The sequence below is a fragment of the Lygodium microphyllum genome, chromosome 4 (assembly GCF_053477565.2).
Source record: "Lygodium microphyllum isolate KBCC chromosome 4, Lygodium_microphyllum_v1.1.10, whole genome shotgun sequence".
Classification (NCBI taxonomy): domain Eukaryota; kingdom Viridiplantae; phylum Streptophyta; class Polypodiopsida; order Schizaeales; family Lygodiaceae; genus Lygodium; species Lygodium microphyllum.
Window position 1 is genome coordinate 19,118,105 of NC_141138.1, and position 16,383 is coordinate 19,134,487.

Genomic DNA, 16,383 nt, shown 5'->3' on the forward strand with positions numbered 1-16,383 from the left:
AGATACATGGACACCCACCTTTCCCATGGGATCAGATGTACTATTGCCCAATTGCGCACCTCCTCACATCAGCTAGAGATTGAGACTGGCAGACATAGATCCATCCCACCAGAGGAGTGCATATGCCAGATATGCCAATTAGAGCTAGAGGACAGAGGAGCATTATATTTGCCACTGCCCAGCGTATTATGAGGTCCGTGGTCGTTTCCACTATCTCTTTAGAGATGGATTTGGACCACTATCTAGAGTCATGGATTTTACTGATCAGCGATGCCTTGGCCTCTTTCTTCTTGAGATACGACAGCTTCGTGACATGCGGCTCAGGAGTACAGCTGCTCCAGGACATCAAGGCCCTTCACAGAGGCAGCTCACAGACTTCTTTGCAAAGGAGACTTAGAAGACTTTAATACAGTTACAGCCACAGTCCACATGAGAGCCTCTCTCACCACCACAGTCCACACACAGACAAGGAGTACTGATTGATCGGGCCGTTCAGCTTAGCCGATCCAAACATCCTAGGCCTCAGCACAGACACCGACGACACCTTCATAGGCGGATATAGGGGATTATTGCTCGGGCTAGAGCTAGGTCCTCCATACCCACATGAGATTGTACTATTTCGAGCTAGGTTTCTGCTTCTGCATGTGCACTCACATCCCTCCCCCACCCTTCTCTCATATTGTGGAAATTTGTATGGCAATTTTAGTTCTAGGAAGGTCTCTCTCCTCATATATCTTATTCCAAACAGGAGACAGCAGTTGGTTTCCTGGCTTGATTATGCCGGGATTCGATTTGTTTCACTCAATGTGGTGCAACAGAGGGCACAGCATCTGGAACCACCTTAGAACCTGAGAGCTGCAGAGTGTGTGTGTTCCATAGTACAGATGGAGACATGGTACTGACATGGAAAGAGTACCTTGAAGGTCATAAACAAAAGACCAGCCAGTCATACAACGACATTCAAAGGATATTTTCCTCCAAGCAGGAGGAGAGAGGCCTTTTTGCTACTTTGGGACTGTGACACTTTCTTCCACCTAGGATCACCTTGAATGGTTAGGCATTGTGCAGTCCTTGTCCCTCAAGAGCAGCCAGCTTGGAAGAAGTTTATATCCCCTTCTTTTTTGTCTGATAATTGAATATAAATTACTTTTCCTCGAAAACAAAGACCAAACATAATATTGGCAGTCATATCTGAGGAGGAAATGACTTAGTCACAAGAAAACCAGTTGTTAGAATAGAGGGTAGAACATGTAGAGACAAGTGCCACCTGGGGCTACATGATCAAACGTCATTAGAATTAACTATACTGTTATTAGTCATTGATTGAGCACTTTCACATTCTCAAAACTTTTTTGTAACTTTCACTAATGGTGCTCAAAGTATTTGACATATAGGTTATGCAAATTCTCTTTAGAATGGGTAGAAAGTTATGCTCATGGTTGCCTTTTATTATGTAAAATGTTTTAAGTATGCTGCACTTAAGATTCCATGTACATTGCAGAACATGTACAAATGGATGATCTATTTCTATCAGGTATCTTATCAGTGGAATTGCTTTTTTGTTGTGCTCCAGTTCTATCCTAGTCTAAACAGGTCAAAATGTTGCCTGAAGAGCATTTGCACAGGTAAATGCTGCTTTCCTTTGCTAGATAAGGTGATTAATTTTGAATTGCACAACTAATTGGTGCTGAATTCATTCTGCAGAGTGCTTCTTGCAAATAAAGGCTCCCCTATCGGCACGGCCAACACAGTATCATTTGATATGTTTATGGTGTTTCTATAAGGCTCTGAACTTTAATAGAAGCTTCAGTGATTTTGTCCTCCAATGCAGTTTTCTTTTTCCTTGATGCGTTTTGGGTCTACTGGCTAAAGGGTGTATCAATTCTTAAGTTCTTAAGTTTGTTATTTATATAAAAACTTTCACGTCTTCCTTGATATTAGAACTGAAGTACCATGAAGTATAGTCATTCATACACTTTGAGGAGGGATCAAACTTGTAACAATTCCATTTAGAAATGATGTGATTCACAAAAATCTATGCTGCATAAAAATGTGCTACAGACATTTGGTCACACTTAACCTATTAGATGCCCATTTTGCAAAATGCATAATTATGCAGTTGAATATCGTGGAGCAAAGACCAGGGAAGAGAAAAAGCAGGAGCAAGCAGTAAGTGTTTGCTTCTTTTGCAATGACATGTGGATCTGTAACAGGTTGAAATGCTGATCTTTTGGGTTCACACATTTTGTTTTCCTTTACGTAGGAAGAGCAAAGAGTGATTGAAGCACAAATCAAGCTTCAACAAAGAGAACTGAATGAGCAAAAGAAACTGGAAGTTAGAAATGATGATGGTCGGCATAAAAGAGTAGCGCCTCAAGCACAAATAGGTTCCGTAATATCAGGCAAGTGTTCTCCCAGTGCAGTTAATGGTGCTTTACCAGTGGGAGAAATTGTCCTTAGTCATGGTGACAGGTTTGAAAACTGGATGTATTCAGCAAACAGCACAGATGACTTTCGTACAATGTACGAAGATGCCTCAAGCTATGGTACATATCAAGTATCTTCTTCACTCTCTTCAGAAAATCAGGGAATGCATTGGGAAAATAATGAACGACTTCAGAGAGACAGTATTCCTGGATCATCAAATATTGAACGCAGTTGGTGAGGAAGCAATCTGATGCACTAGTTTGAATTTATAATGTCATAGTTTGGGGTTTTTATTCTGGTATTTTTTAAATTAGTCTTTTAAAAATGACCAATTTAATAGTGCCATATCCCACATACCCCAAATGTCTCTATTAAGATGGTAGATCTGTAAAATGTTTCTGAGCACATGCAGCTATTATTTCTGTGTACGTCATTCATGGTCCACGTATATCATAGAAGCAAAGAGGCACAATGAACTGAACACAAAAATCAAAGACTTGTGCTAGGAAGACAAGTGTGAGGCAAAATAATGCTGCATAGACCAAGCTAACACTAGCCACTCAAGGTGCCTATAGAAGGTGAAACTGGGGCACCATTGGAAAGTACCCCCAAAATGAAATGGGTGGCCAAAAAGTGACTAAAGGACCCAAATGATGAAAGAAACAAAAGAGCTTTTGATAAAGAGCAGGGCTATGTCTCTTGCTAAATGACAGGGCTCAAAAGCAGGAGATGACCATAATGCTAACACCCCCTCTTAAATCTTGGGTGGGCTTGAATGCCCAAGGAGCCCAATTTTTAAAGAATGGGAATGAAAGAGCCTTTGTGATGAGATCATATGTGGTTGCACTATTGAGAAATCTTGCAATCTCCTAGATTATCTAGATCAAAATTTGCCTTCTTTGCGTTTGTTCTCTTTTCTTGTTGTCCCACCTTCATTACACCTGTGTTTTGATCATGGTATCAGAGCACAATATTCATCCTCACCATTAGAACTGCAGGCCAAGCTCTACACAAGCTGGTACCAGCAAGTGCTGTAGTCGGGACCTGCATTTCTGGAGAGACATAAGGCATCATTGCTGATGATGTTTGCTGCATCTTGGCTGTGACTGGCAACCACTCCAGTGCTTTCACAGTGCTGTGTAAGTAGTTTAATGCAGAAAGCTGCCACATCTTATGCTGGCAGCAGCATGTGACATCTTTCCCACCTTATTTTGGAGCAGTTTTCATCAATTCCCTGCACTGCAGGCCCATGAATCAGCAGTGCTTTCATCAGCCAACACCATGTCTCATCATTCTTGATGTGGCCATCATCTTCCTCAGCTAGTTGTCAACATCCAGCATTGGTCGTCAGCATCCAGCATCAGTAGGCATTATCGGCATTGTATTTTTGTGCCTGGGGCTCCTTTTTAGCAGCTGGCAACATCATTTCTGGCATCAGGCGGCAATCTGCTCATTGTGTTTTGCAACTTCTGTAATTGGCAACTGCCAAGTTTCATTTTCTCCAATTGATAGATCTATGTTTTGTAGTCTTTCATTCATATTACTACTATGTGTTTACATTCTCAATCGTGGCGTTCCCATTTTCACCTGACATCAAGCTGACCAGTGATAATTATGAGATTTGGAAGATACCTATCAAGCCCATCCTCAAGATGCTTTGTCATTGGAAGTACAAAGGTATCACTCCACTCCAAGATGAGATGAATGTAGCAGCAGGTGTGCAGAACTAGCTTGCCTTGGAGTAGGCGGGCTTGACTACTTTTATCTCTCACATTGCTGAGAAGGTATTTGCTGCAGCAGGTAAACACAAAAATACATCACCTCTATGGGATTATTTGAACACTGGGTATGCTGGGACGAACAATCTCCATCATTATCAGCTTGAGGAGCAGCTGGTAGAGTTAGTGCTAGAATGGTTCAATCTCATGGAGTAGCTAAAACAGTTGTTTGATTTGATGGGCCAGCTAGAGAAGGCTGATAAGACCTTCAAAGAGGATGATGAAACTATGTACATTAAACAAAAATTGCCCGATTAATTTCATGCTATAAAATCCCATCAACCTTTAGTCTAAATTGCCAAAGCTTTCGAAGTTTCAGTTTATGTTACATAAAGAAATTGCAGATTCTTACCCCTCAAAATTAGAGGGGCCCCTTGTTTCATCAAGGGCTGCGGTTGGGGTCACAACAAGAAGTGGTAGTCATGGCAACAACCACTATGTAGATGAGGACACCAATTCCTGTTGTAATAAGGGAACCCCTACAATGCAACTATTGTGCCCAATGAGGCCCCCATACAAAGATTGCTATCAGCAGATGGATAATGAGGTTGAGTTTGGTATCTAGTCTCAAAGGGGGTCCTATCATGGACACAGAGATCCAGGTGGATAAGATCATGGTTTTGGACATCACCAATTGTCATGGAGATGTGTATTTTTAATGCTTAGGTTGTGCATATGTGAAGTGCAAGTCAATTGAGGCATGGTGATAGGTCCAAATCCTAAGTTATGCATCGGGGGACATAAGAAAAAGTTGTGATAAGTTATGCTGCACATGTACTTGTGGGTGCCTAGTGTCAAATTTTGGCCCAAGGCATTAAATGGGTCCTAGAGATGACTTGTGATGTCATTTAGGCTAGGAAAAAATTAAATAGTGAATGCTACAGTGAGGTCAAGTGAAAGTTTAAACAACTTTCAAGTTCAAAGGGCTTAGGACATTAAATGTGGATGGACATAGGCCAATTAATTGGCAAACACAAAATCACATAAAAAATTTGGGGGTTTTCACATTTGAGTCCAAATTTTACCAAATAAATTTGGGGCTTTTGTGAGATTTGTCCAAATCCATTGACATTAAGGCCAATTTCATAATCTACATTGACATCCCCACATTGAAGATTTCTCAATTGCAATTTTCTCTTTTGTGAGATGTAAGAGAATGCATAGAGATCAAAGCTCAAGCTCAGCTGAGAGTACAATTGACAGTGAAGAGTGTGTGTGAGTGTGATAGCACGATACCCAATGCAATAATCTAAGGAGTGTATGACGTAAGTACAAAGTACAATCCTTAAACCTTAGTGTTGCTAGAGTGTGTTCACACCCAAAAGGTGTAAAATACAATAAGTGTCCATACTGTGTAACATAGGTACATAAAATAAAAGGAAATAAATATGGAGCAAAAAACCTCTTGTAAGGAGAGTGAAAAGTGCCCGAGTGTCCTACCGAGGATCATTGACACTCCTTTGTGAGCGTAGGCATGAGTCAAACCCAACAAACCCCCTTGGAGTGAAGAGTGATCAATATACAAGGATCATCCACCAAAGGAGATCAAATTTTAAGCATTGTGGAATGCTTCAAATTTGTCACGAGGAAGAGCTTTGGTTAAGATGTCTACCACATTATTGGTGGTAGGATAGTAGACAAGGTTGATATCTCTTGCATGTAGCCTCTCTCTAACAAAGTAATACTAAATCTCTATGTGTTTCGTGTGTGTATGAAACACAGGGATCCGTGCCACTGTAATGGCACTCTGACTGTTAGTGAACAAAGGAGTAGGCTCTATAACAGATACAACCAAATCAGCCAACAAGCATCTAAGCCATACGCATTCAACTGTGGTAGTGAAAGCTGCCTTGTATTCAGCTTCACATGACGATGTGGCAATAGTGGATTGTTTCTTGCTAAGCCAAGAGATGCAAGATGAGCCAAGAAAGAAACAATTACCACTAGTGGAGTGACGAGAATCATAATCACCAGCCCAATTAGAATCACTATAAGCATGTAAGTGTAGTGGTTCCCCCTTGGCATAAAGCAATCCAAGAGTCCTAGTACCCTGCAAGTAATGGAAAACGCGCTTGACAGCTTGCCAAAGTGACATGCATGGCTGATGCATATATCTACTTAGGGCTAAAACTGCAAACTGAATGTCTGGCCTTGTGTTGCATAAGTAAATGAGACATTCAAATGCTGGAGTATACACATGGATATCAAAAAGTCACTATCATCATGCAAGGATAGCTTTAGCCCAGGTTCCATTGGTGTATAAACTGGCTTGCAATCCTGTTAGCCAAACCTCTCAAAAACTCTACCAATGTATCTAGACTGTGACAATCCAATGCCTCTAGCATCATGAATGAACTGAATGCCCAAGTAAGAGTGCAAAGGCCCCAAATTTGACATCTCAAAAGTTTGCTGTAAATTTTGTTTGAATGCCGAAATCTGATCAATATGTATCCTTGTAAGGTGAAGATCATCAACATAAGATATATGACCAACAAGGAACCCCCCCTGTTTACATACGTAAAGAGTAGGCTTTGATGAGCTGTTTATGAACCCTCGGCTGAGTAAAAAGACATCAATCTTTGCATACCAAGCTCGAGGAGCTTGCTTCAAACCATATAAAGCCTTCTTTAGCTTGCACACCAAGTGCTCAGATCCCACAATTGCAAAACCAATGAGCTGCTGTACATACTCTTCTTCTTGAAGTTCCCCATGTAAAAATGCAGCTTTATATCAAGTTGCTATCCATAATGGGCAGCCAAAGCAACCATAGACCTAATGGTAGTCATGCTGGGTGTAGGAGCAAATGTCTCCTCATAGTCAATGTCTTTCTTTTGTGCGTACCTTTTAGCCACAAGCTTGGCCTTACATTTATCAATGGATCCATCTACATTCCTTTTCAGCTTATTGACCCACTTTGTACCAATGGGTTTCTTCCCAACAGGTGAAGACACTAAACTCAACTTGCATTGCTGCCATCCAATGCATACTATGTTGTGCATCCTCAAAACATTCAAGCTCCTCATCATCAAGTGTACCTATTGCCATAACAAACTCCATGGTATGTGTACCATCATGTATATGAGCTTACTTTCTAGTACGATCAGCAATAGGAGCATCCAAATGACCATCTCTCATAGTGTGCAAACACCATCTAGGCATCTGCATAGCTTCTTGACTATGTATAAGCTCTTGTTGAACTTCAAATTCAGCACCTTGCTAAATATTCAGATCTGCCATAGGCTGATTTTCTGAATTACCCAATGGAGCAACTGGTTGAACATTAAGTTCACTTGTTGAAGTTCCAGCTGTATCATTGAAAGAAATAGGCAGCAGCCCTTCAAATACATCATTGGCAGCCTGATATATATCGAAACTAGTAAGGGATAATACTGATTTTTAATCAAAAACCACATCCCTATTGACAAATATCTTCTTAGAGACAGGATTGTATAATCTATATCCATTGCTCTCATTGCTGTACCCCACAAAAATGCATTTAACAGCCTTGTTATCCAACTTCTTTTTGAGTACCTTGGGAATGTGTGCATGCGCAAGAAACCCAAAAGTGTGAAAATGTCCAACAGAAGGTTTCTAGCTGTTCCAAGCCTCAAAAGGCATGACATTCTTTAATGCCTTGGTAGGACACCTGTTCAAAACATGTCAAGCACACATAACTGCTTCCATCCAAAAACTATGTGGCAAGCTCTTTGCTTTAAGCATTTTTCCCAAAATACATCTCTCGCATATATGCTCAAGAGGTTTCTCCAAGAGAGGCAAACCATCAAGTATGTGAGTACACCGCATAAGCATCAAGCTACCATAGTTTACATGTCCCATGCGAGCATGCCATAACTCGTCTTGTGACATAGCAGGAGTGAGAGTAGATGCAAGATAGACCGACTGATCAATTGAAAAAGCATCTAACTCATATAACCCATGACATAAAGTGCCAGCCCAAACCAAAGTCATGTGTTTTTTATCTTTGATCATACATCTGTCATCATCAAAGGTGACTTGCAAACCACACCTTGCAAAAGAAGAAATAGACAACAAGTTCTTCTTTATGCCTGGCACAAATAAGGCATTTTGCAAACAGAGAATAGAGCCATCAATGGCTGTCAACATAATCTCCCAGATGCCTCTAACAAGGTATGATGCATTGTTGGCACACTGTACAGACTTGCCAACAGGAGTTGTAATAACAGAGAAAAACAAATCCCTGCGGGATGTGATATGCCTAGAAGCACCACTATCAAAGAACCATGTACTCGCATCCTCAATAGAGTTGAATGCTCTATCAGCCTAAGAAGAGTCATAATTGCATGTGTAAAAACAATAGTCCCGGTTTGCAACAAAAGTTGCGGACTCAGTAGCACCGGAAGGTGCATAAAAAATAGACATCGCTAACTCCTCCTTGGCTATGCGCTTTCTATATTCTATGATGTAGTGTCCTAGCTTCTTGCAATATTGGCACTTGCTCTTCTTGGCTTGCATGCCCGCCCCCCCCCCCCCCCCCCCCCCCCCCCCCCCCCTTGCTACTTTGTGAAGTATCTGATGTCCCACAACTCTGCAAAGCACTTTTAGCTTGGCTGCTCTTGCCCTTTTGTCTTGCCATAAAAGCTTGCTCAGAGGCTATAATATCCACACCATTGTTCTTTCTTGGTTGCTCTTCCTCTAAGAATAAACTGACTAACTAAAGGAAAGTAAGTGGTTGTGGGGAAATCCTCATGGTGAGGTTCAAGGCCATATGAAAGGCCAGATATGAGAGTGGCAATGAATTCAAAGTAGAAGATATCAACTGCGCATCTGAGTAATACTCATCTACATTCATAAGTTGCTCATGCTGTTGCACGAGATTCGCGTGGAGGTTTGTGAATGTCGCTCGTTGCAGGGTCGCTTTGCAAGATGGAAATAAAGATAATGAAGAGTACTCAACTCAAGATATTTACCTAGAAGAATAAATTTAGATACAAGGCAAAAGTGAAAATATACTCATTGTTTTCAAGATATATGTTCAAAAATCTCTTGATCAAGGGAAGTGGGAGCCAAGAGATAGCTTCAACAACAGCGACAAGAAGCATGTGTTAGGAGTAAATGGATTTTGGTTCACTGAAATATGTCGGTCACTTCAACTGTCGGTTGTATGCATGGCCTTGGAAGAGTCACCATGGGAAGCCGTGTCACAGCAGTTGGTGTCTTAGTCATCTACTCTCCTCTCTTCTACGTCTGCACATGGAAAAGCATGCCTTGGGTCCACGTTGATCAAGTCATTAGAGCTTCATGTTCATGGCCAATCTGGCCCCATGAGCATGTTGCTAGTAGCTCTAACCACGAGGTTTGCCATGGCAGCAGCCTTGACTTTGGAAATATGACGAAGCCTCGTCTTTCGATGCTGCTCTCACTCTCTCTGGCGGATTAGGAGGTGAAGATTAGGTCGAGTATCCTTGCACAAAGGGGAGCTGAAACAAGCAGGATGACGCTAGTCGAAAGCAGGCTTGAATCAGCGATGGAAGAAGAGGAGGGGAGGCATGGGCATATCCATGTGGACGGAGCACAGATCCTGTACGGGCTATCTGATTTGAGGCTCTTCTTCTCCATGTTCTTCCTGTCCTTCTACACCTCCTGTGTAGTCGTTATCCATGTTGAAGTGCTCCATGTGCTGGTACTCGTCCATGGTGGCTAACGTGCAGGAACTTAGTCTAGGGCTTTCAGACGGCAGGCTGCGGCAGTAGGAAAAGCAGAAGCTTGCACTCCTTCAACCTCGCAAGCAAGGTTATGGCTCACTTTCTCTTTCAGCAGCCTCCTCGTTGCTTTTATAATCATCTGCCACCTCGTAAAGCTTTAGAAAAGCTTCAGAAAAAGCATTGTTCATAACATCAATGATGACGTTGAAGGCATCGTCAATAATATTGTTCTTCACTTCTGTTTGAGGCGCCATCAGTAAAAACGAAAAGCTTTATAAAAAACCATTCTATCTTCATCTTTGATTGACATCAAAGATTACGTCGTTGTGCCGCCGTTGTCATCTCCTCAATCAAACCGAACTGTAGGCGCGGTCCTCTAGGATTTCCTCAATGCATGGGTAGTTGGACCCCTTGTCCAAGTAATAGCAAGCATCGCAGCCCTTCATGCAAACCAAGTTGCGAGTAGTCCTCCACGCAGTCACAGGCTCAGGAGGGAAAGGGACTTTCTTATGCGGCAGCTTGGATGTCCCCTTTGTGAGTTCGGCTGTGCTATTGGCAGCGCCGCCTTCTTCCGCTTCACCTTCAGCATCTTTTGCCATTTTGCTGCTGCTTCAGGTCCTCGCACTTCTTCATCAGCTGGTTGGCCTCCTCCTCGTTTGCAATATCTGCCAGTGCTCGCGGGATGGGTCTTATTCCTGATGAGAAGTGCCTGGACTGCCGATGCGCTTGGTGGAGCTTGATGCCAACACCCATGATAGACACTACACTGTGGCTGCCAATTGGTAACCTTACATGCAGTACAAGGCCTCCATGGCATTGTATGCAGCTGGATAGTCCAGCTTCACATCTAACACAATTCTCTTGGCTTTCTCTAAGTTTGCAGATTTGTCTACAAAAACATGGTAGACACCATATGATCGTGCTGAAAGATTGCTGTAGCTCTGAAGATGCTTCCATAGCTTCTCCAGCTCTTCACGCTTCCCTTGCTTGGCATAAAGGGAAAGGAGAAGATCATGAGTTAAATGGCAATTATTGGGAGCAACCTTCCCCATCTCTGCTGCGATAGTTTCAGCCTCTTCCACCATCCAAGATGCTACATTGGCTTTTGCCACTAATGAGAAGGTCAAAGCATCGGGAGCACCACTTTCCCTTTTCATCTCATTGTAAACTTTCAACACTCCAACGCCATCATCCTATTTGAGACAAGTGGTCATAAGAATGTTATAAGTTCTCGTGTTTGGGTTGATGTTCACTGCCTTCATCTCCTGAATCACTTCAAGTGCTTTTTGTTGTTCACGCCGATGCCTATAGAAAGCAATAAATTGATTGTATGTTAAAGCATAGACGAGTTGCCCCGAACTCTTAAGGTTTTTGAGAGCGCTCAAAGCTTCTGTAACCAAACCCCTTGAAAGATAGGAAGAGATCAGGTGTTTGTATAAGGACTCCAAAGGAACTTTAGCAAAGCAATTCTCCACATCTTCTATTGATCCTACTTGTGATGTTAAATAAAGCTTGTAAGTATGATCCACATCAGTCATCTCAAAAGGAACTTTAGCAAAGCAATTCTCCACATCTTCTATTGATCCTACTTGTGATGTTAAATAAAGCTTGTAAGTATGATTCACATCAGTCATCTCAAAGAGCTTCTCCTTCCAAGCATATTCTGCTAGCTCTAAAGCTTGCTTGTCTGAATGGTGCGACTAGGACCTCCTGTCTCACATATCAATAGATACCAAGAGAGGCCATTGTCCAAGGTATATGCAGTCCCGATAGACTTTGTCAATACCGAATGTATCTTTTAACAATGCAGCAAATTGTTTATTGTGCAACAACATACTTTTTGTTGAGCTTATTTTATCATCATAGCAAGTCTCCACCATCTTCACAAAGAATGCAAGTGTCGGATGTAGTAATACTCCATCAGCACAATCATTCACCATAAAAGACCATAGAGAATAGTTGTTGCCATCCAACCTATCCTCCTTGGACACATATGTAAATATATCAGCTCCTTGATTGGCCATGATAAATGTCACTGATCAAGGAGCAAAAGAGCAATACTTCAAGCTGGACCAACCTGAAAATCTCAGAATTTTCAGAAATTACAGCAAACACTTTGTTGTAATTAGCAAATTTAATCACATTCTGTCAAAACTGTCTGAAATACATGTTGTCCAAGGTGCAAACAATGCTCAGTAGCACTAAAAATGCAAAAGCCCCAAAATTTCTTGTCCCAAAATGCACAAAATCAGTCTATTGTAGACTGTTACTGATGTACATATGCCAATCTCTGAGCTGACTACAAAAGCCCCAAATTTCTGACCCAAAATTCACAAAATCTCCGTGAGAAACGTGTCCTAGACACTAGAAGGAGTAGAGAGACACTGCTCAAGCACAAGCCCCTTCTAGGAGATGAAATCTGAATTAAAAATTTGAGAAATTGAACGATTTTTCCTTTTTACCTCTGATAATGCAGAGTTGAGGTAGATCTGGTGGTCTTGGCAAAACCTGGCTAAGGTGGCCGGCGTTGGTGGTGTTCATGTAGGCTGCTGGTAGGCGCTTGTGGTGCATGTGCAGAGCGGGTGGAGCATGTAAGAGGCGAGAAAGTGCACAGAGATGGAAGCTCAAGCTCAGCTGAGACTACAGTTGATAGTGAAGAGAGTGTGTGAGTGTGATAGCACGACACCCAATGCAATAATCTAAAGAGTGTATGATACAAGTACAAAGTACAACCCTTAAACCTTAGGGTTGCTAGAGTGTATTCACACTCCAAAGATGTAAAACATGATAAGTACCCAAACTGTGTAACATAGGCACATAAAATAAAAGGAAATAAATTTGGGGGAAAAAACCTCTCGTAAGTAGAGTAAAAAGTGCCCCAATGTCCTATCAAGGATCATTGACACTCTTCTATGACTGTACCCAACATCTTTGACATCATCAATTTTACGCAAAAGTGTAAGTTTTTTGAGCTTTTCCTTGCTTTTCATATTGCTATACTTATAGGTACACGTTTGGCAATTGCTATTGTGGAAATTCAGTTGTACATAGAGTAGTGGCATACCAAAATGACTCGCTAAATATGTTTGGGAATTCTGACAAATTGAATGGCACAAATCATTTGATATAAGCATACATGATGAAGCATGTTTTGGTTTCCAAATAACTTTGAGGCTATGTATCTAGTTTTGGTGTTAGGTCTGTAGGCTTAGTTGCACAAAATATTACAAGTTTATCCACTGTTGCAAGTGGATTTTTTTATCTTTCTCTTGTTTCTACAATCTTGGTTGGTCTACCTTAAGTCTTAGAGTTTTACTACTACACTTGCTTGCTTGCAAAAGGACATGCTAATGCATACATGTTTGATGCATAGGTGTCATTCTTGTTGCATGAAGAGCAATCATGGTTGAATCACTCCAACATTAGTGTGGAAAATTGTTGGGATAAAGGCCCGTTTAACCTTCCGTGTATAGTACACGCACATTATTTAGCTGTACATGTGAATGCACCCTTACGTGCCCTAAGTATAAATACATTTTATTCTGTGTACCAACACAATTGTTGGTACACTCATATTGAATCGTACTTTCACTCTACTCTCTCCCCCTTGAGCCGTCACACTCTCACGCTCACTCCTCCTCGAACTTCTGCACTACTCTCAGCTGAGCTCCAACAATTGGTATCAGAGCACAGATTGTGTGCGCTTCCCGAGACCATTGGCTGATAGGCAATAGTTAGCTTGCGAAGTCGCTCATGACGGGCCACAGGCAAGACACACATCTACTGCTGAGTGTGTGACATGCTGTCGATTGGGTTGCATGGTGACGGGCAGTAGCAGGCGTGAGGCAGCAGGCGTGTGGCAACCAGCAGGCGCCACGACTGGTTGGGCAAGCGCGACGCTACAGACCAGCAACGACGATGGGGCAGTAGGGCGCTAGCACGACCAGCAGTTGCAACCTATAGGGCACGCGGGCACCAGATGCTACACGCTAGCGACCAGGTGCCAGCGCGACCATCACGGGGCAGGCAAGCGACGTCATGCCTGATAGGTCATGGACCCGGACGGTGGGTCAACGGATCCCTCTTCCGTTTCTTTTTTTTTTCAGAAATCATTTTTTTTAAAGATTGAAATTTCTGAATGTCTCTCATTCCCTTCCATTGACAGTAGTTCATGTGTGAAAGCACAATTGTCAATTCTGTGCGAATTCAAGCCCAAAAATTTGGGGCTTTTCTCAGATTTAACCTTGTTTATGCATGGCAGTGACATTTAGGTCAGAAATTGCAGACATTGTGTATGTTGACCTCAATCAAATTGGGGATTTTGCCAAATTTGTCGGGATTTCGCTCTTTTGAGTAAAATTTCTTGACATTGGATCTTGAAAAATTGGAGAGTTGGCTCGCCAGGGTGGTTACTACCTGTTGTTGCTCATTTGTTAAAAACCACAACTGGTTCCTTTCTCTATAAAATTATTCATAGCTGTAATGTTGTGTTTAATGAGGCAAAATTGCTGAAAGGTACTTTAGCCTCTAATGAATATATGAATAAAGTCAAATTTCAGAGTTCGCAGCCACCTATTACTTTAGAAAATGAGCCTCATGGTGCTGTACCACAGGCTGAAACTGATGATTAGCTGGCTATTTTTGAGCTAGATGACGATGGACAACAAATAGGAGCACAAGGAGGTCATGGACAGCAAGATAGACTTGTTGATTATGAAAATGCAGGTGCTGATAATGAAAATGAACGTGTTGTACAGCATGAACAGCATGCTGAAAATGGCCTACAACAGCTAATAAATGCTGAAAATAATATACCTTCAGTTGTAGATCCAATTTCTGAAAATGTTGATAATTGGGTACGCAGGTCTACACTCGTAAGAAGGCAACAACATAGGTTTGACCCCTCCTTGCATTATGTGATGCTTACAGATGAGGGTGAACCTCTTACATACAAAGAGGCCAAGTCATGTGAATTCAGCAGTAAGTGGGAGCTAGCTATGCAGGAAGAGATTAAATCTCTATATGCAAATGATACTTAGGAACTTGTGTCATTGCCCAAGGGAAGAAAGCCACTTCCAAACAAATGGGTGTACAAAGCAAAGACAGTTGATGGGAAACCCAAGTACAAGGCAAGACTAGTTGCCAAAGGGTATGCACAAAAGGAAGGGATTGACTTCCAAGAGGTCTTCTCACTTGTTGTGAAGATGACCACTCTACGTGTGCTTTTTGCTCTCACTGTTGTATTGGACTTAGAGCTGTATGAAATGGATGTAAAAACAGCTTTCTTGCATGGTGACATTGATGAGGAGATCTACATGAAATAGTTAGAGAGCTTTGTAGTTTCTGGAAAAGAGCAGATGGTGTGTAAACTAAAACGCAGCATGTATGGGTTGAAGCAAGCACCACGGCAATGGTACAAAAAGTTTGACACTTTTATGCTATCTCATGAGTTTACACGCAGCCATGTAGATCATTGCTTGTACATGAAAAGATGGCAGCCCCATCATACTTGTTTTGTAGGTGGATGATGGGTTGCTAGCTGGGAAAAGAAAGACTACCTTGGATGCTCTCAAAAATCAGTTGAAATCAGCTCTCTCCATGAAAGATTTAGGGAATGTAGAGCATATTTTGGGCATGAGGATTCGCAGAGATAGAATGCAGAAATTACCATTTTTATCTCAAGAAAAGTACATTGAAAAGGTACTGGACAGATTTAATATGGCTGAAGTTAAGCCTTTTGCGGTACCCTTACCTCCTTACCTTAATCTTAGTAAAGCCAATAGCCCAAAAGATGACGTGGAAGATGCTATGAAGAGAGTCCCTTATGCATCAGCTTGTGGCTCTCTTATGTATGTTATGGTTACTACTCGTCTAGACATTGCTCATGCAGTGAGAGTTGTTAGCAAGTTTATGTCAAATCCTGGCAAAACACATTGGGAGGTTGTCAAGTGTATTCTTCGATACCTAAAGGGTACACAAAGAAAGTGTATTTGCTATGGGCAGGGTGCACTTAGTTTGCAGGGTTATTGTGATGCTGACACGGCAGGTGGCTTGGACACTCCAAGGTCCACCAGTGGGTATGTCTTTACAATTGCTGGTGGGGTTGTTTCTTAGTGTTCCAGGTTATAGAACATCGTCACATTGAGTACCATTGAAGCTGAATACGTATCAGCTATTGAAGCTTCTAAGGAAGCTATATGGTTGAGCAGACTTGCAGAGGATCTCGGCATGTCTATGGGTACTGCAGTTTTGGGATGTGATAGCCAGAGTGCTGTGTATCTGGCTAAGAATGCCATGTATCATTGTGAAGTTTTGGACACAATTCCATCAATTGGCCATAATTCACATCTACCTTTTTGTTTAATATGTCTCTTTTTAGGTCATTGATTTCTTGGCCTTCTGCAAAGGTGGATCCTTAGCTTTGAATTTTCTCCTTGGCTTCCTCTATTTCTTGTATCTAGCTTCTTGATTTCTTTTTTATCTCTGGCTTGGCT

General features: G+C 41.8%; 1 protein-coding gene across 13 annotated transcripts in view; it reads left to right on the plus strand.

Annotated features, from left to right (window-relative positions):
- LOC148036846 (E3 ubiquitin-protein ligase DA2L-like) overlaps nucleotides 1-16,383 on the plus strand; it is a 60,948-nt gene that overhangs the window by 23,665 nt on the left and 20,900 nt on the right. For all 13 annotated transcript variants that reach the window (XM_087675745.1, XM_087675748.1, XM_087675749.1 and 10 more), the window contains 5 exons: nucleotides 1,574-1,625; nucleotides 1,705-1,750; nucleotides 2,088-2,169; nucleotides 2,264-2,402; nucleotides 2,496-2,661. In XM_087675745.1, the coding sequence (XP_087531871.1) occupies nucleotides 1,574-1,625; nucleotides 1,705-1,750; nucleotides 2,088-2,169; nucleotides 2,264-2,402; nucleotides 2,496-2,661 (485 nt within the window). The remainder of the gene's footprint in view (nucleotides 1-1,573; nucleotides 1,626-1,704; nucleotides 1,751-2,087; nucleotides 2,170-2,263; nucleotides 2,403-2,495; nucleotides 2,662-16,383) is intronic.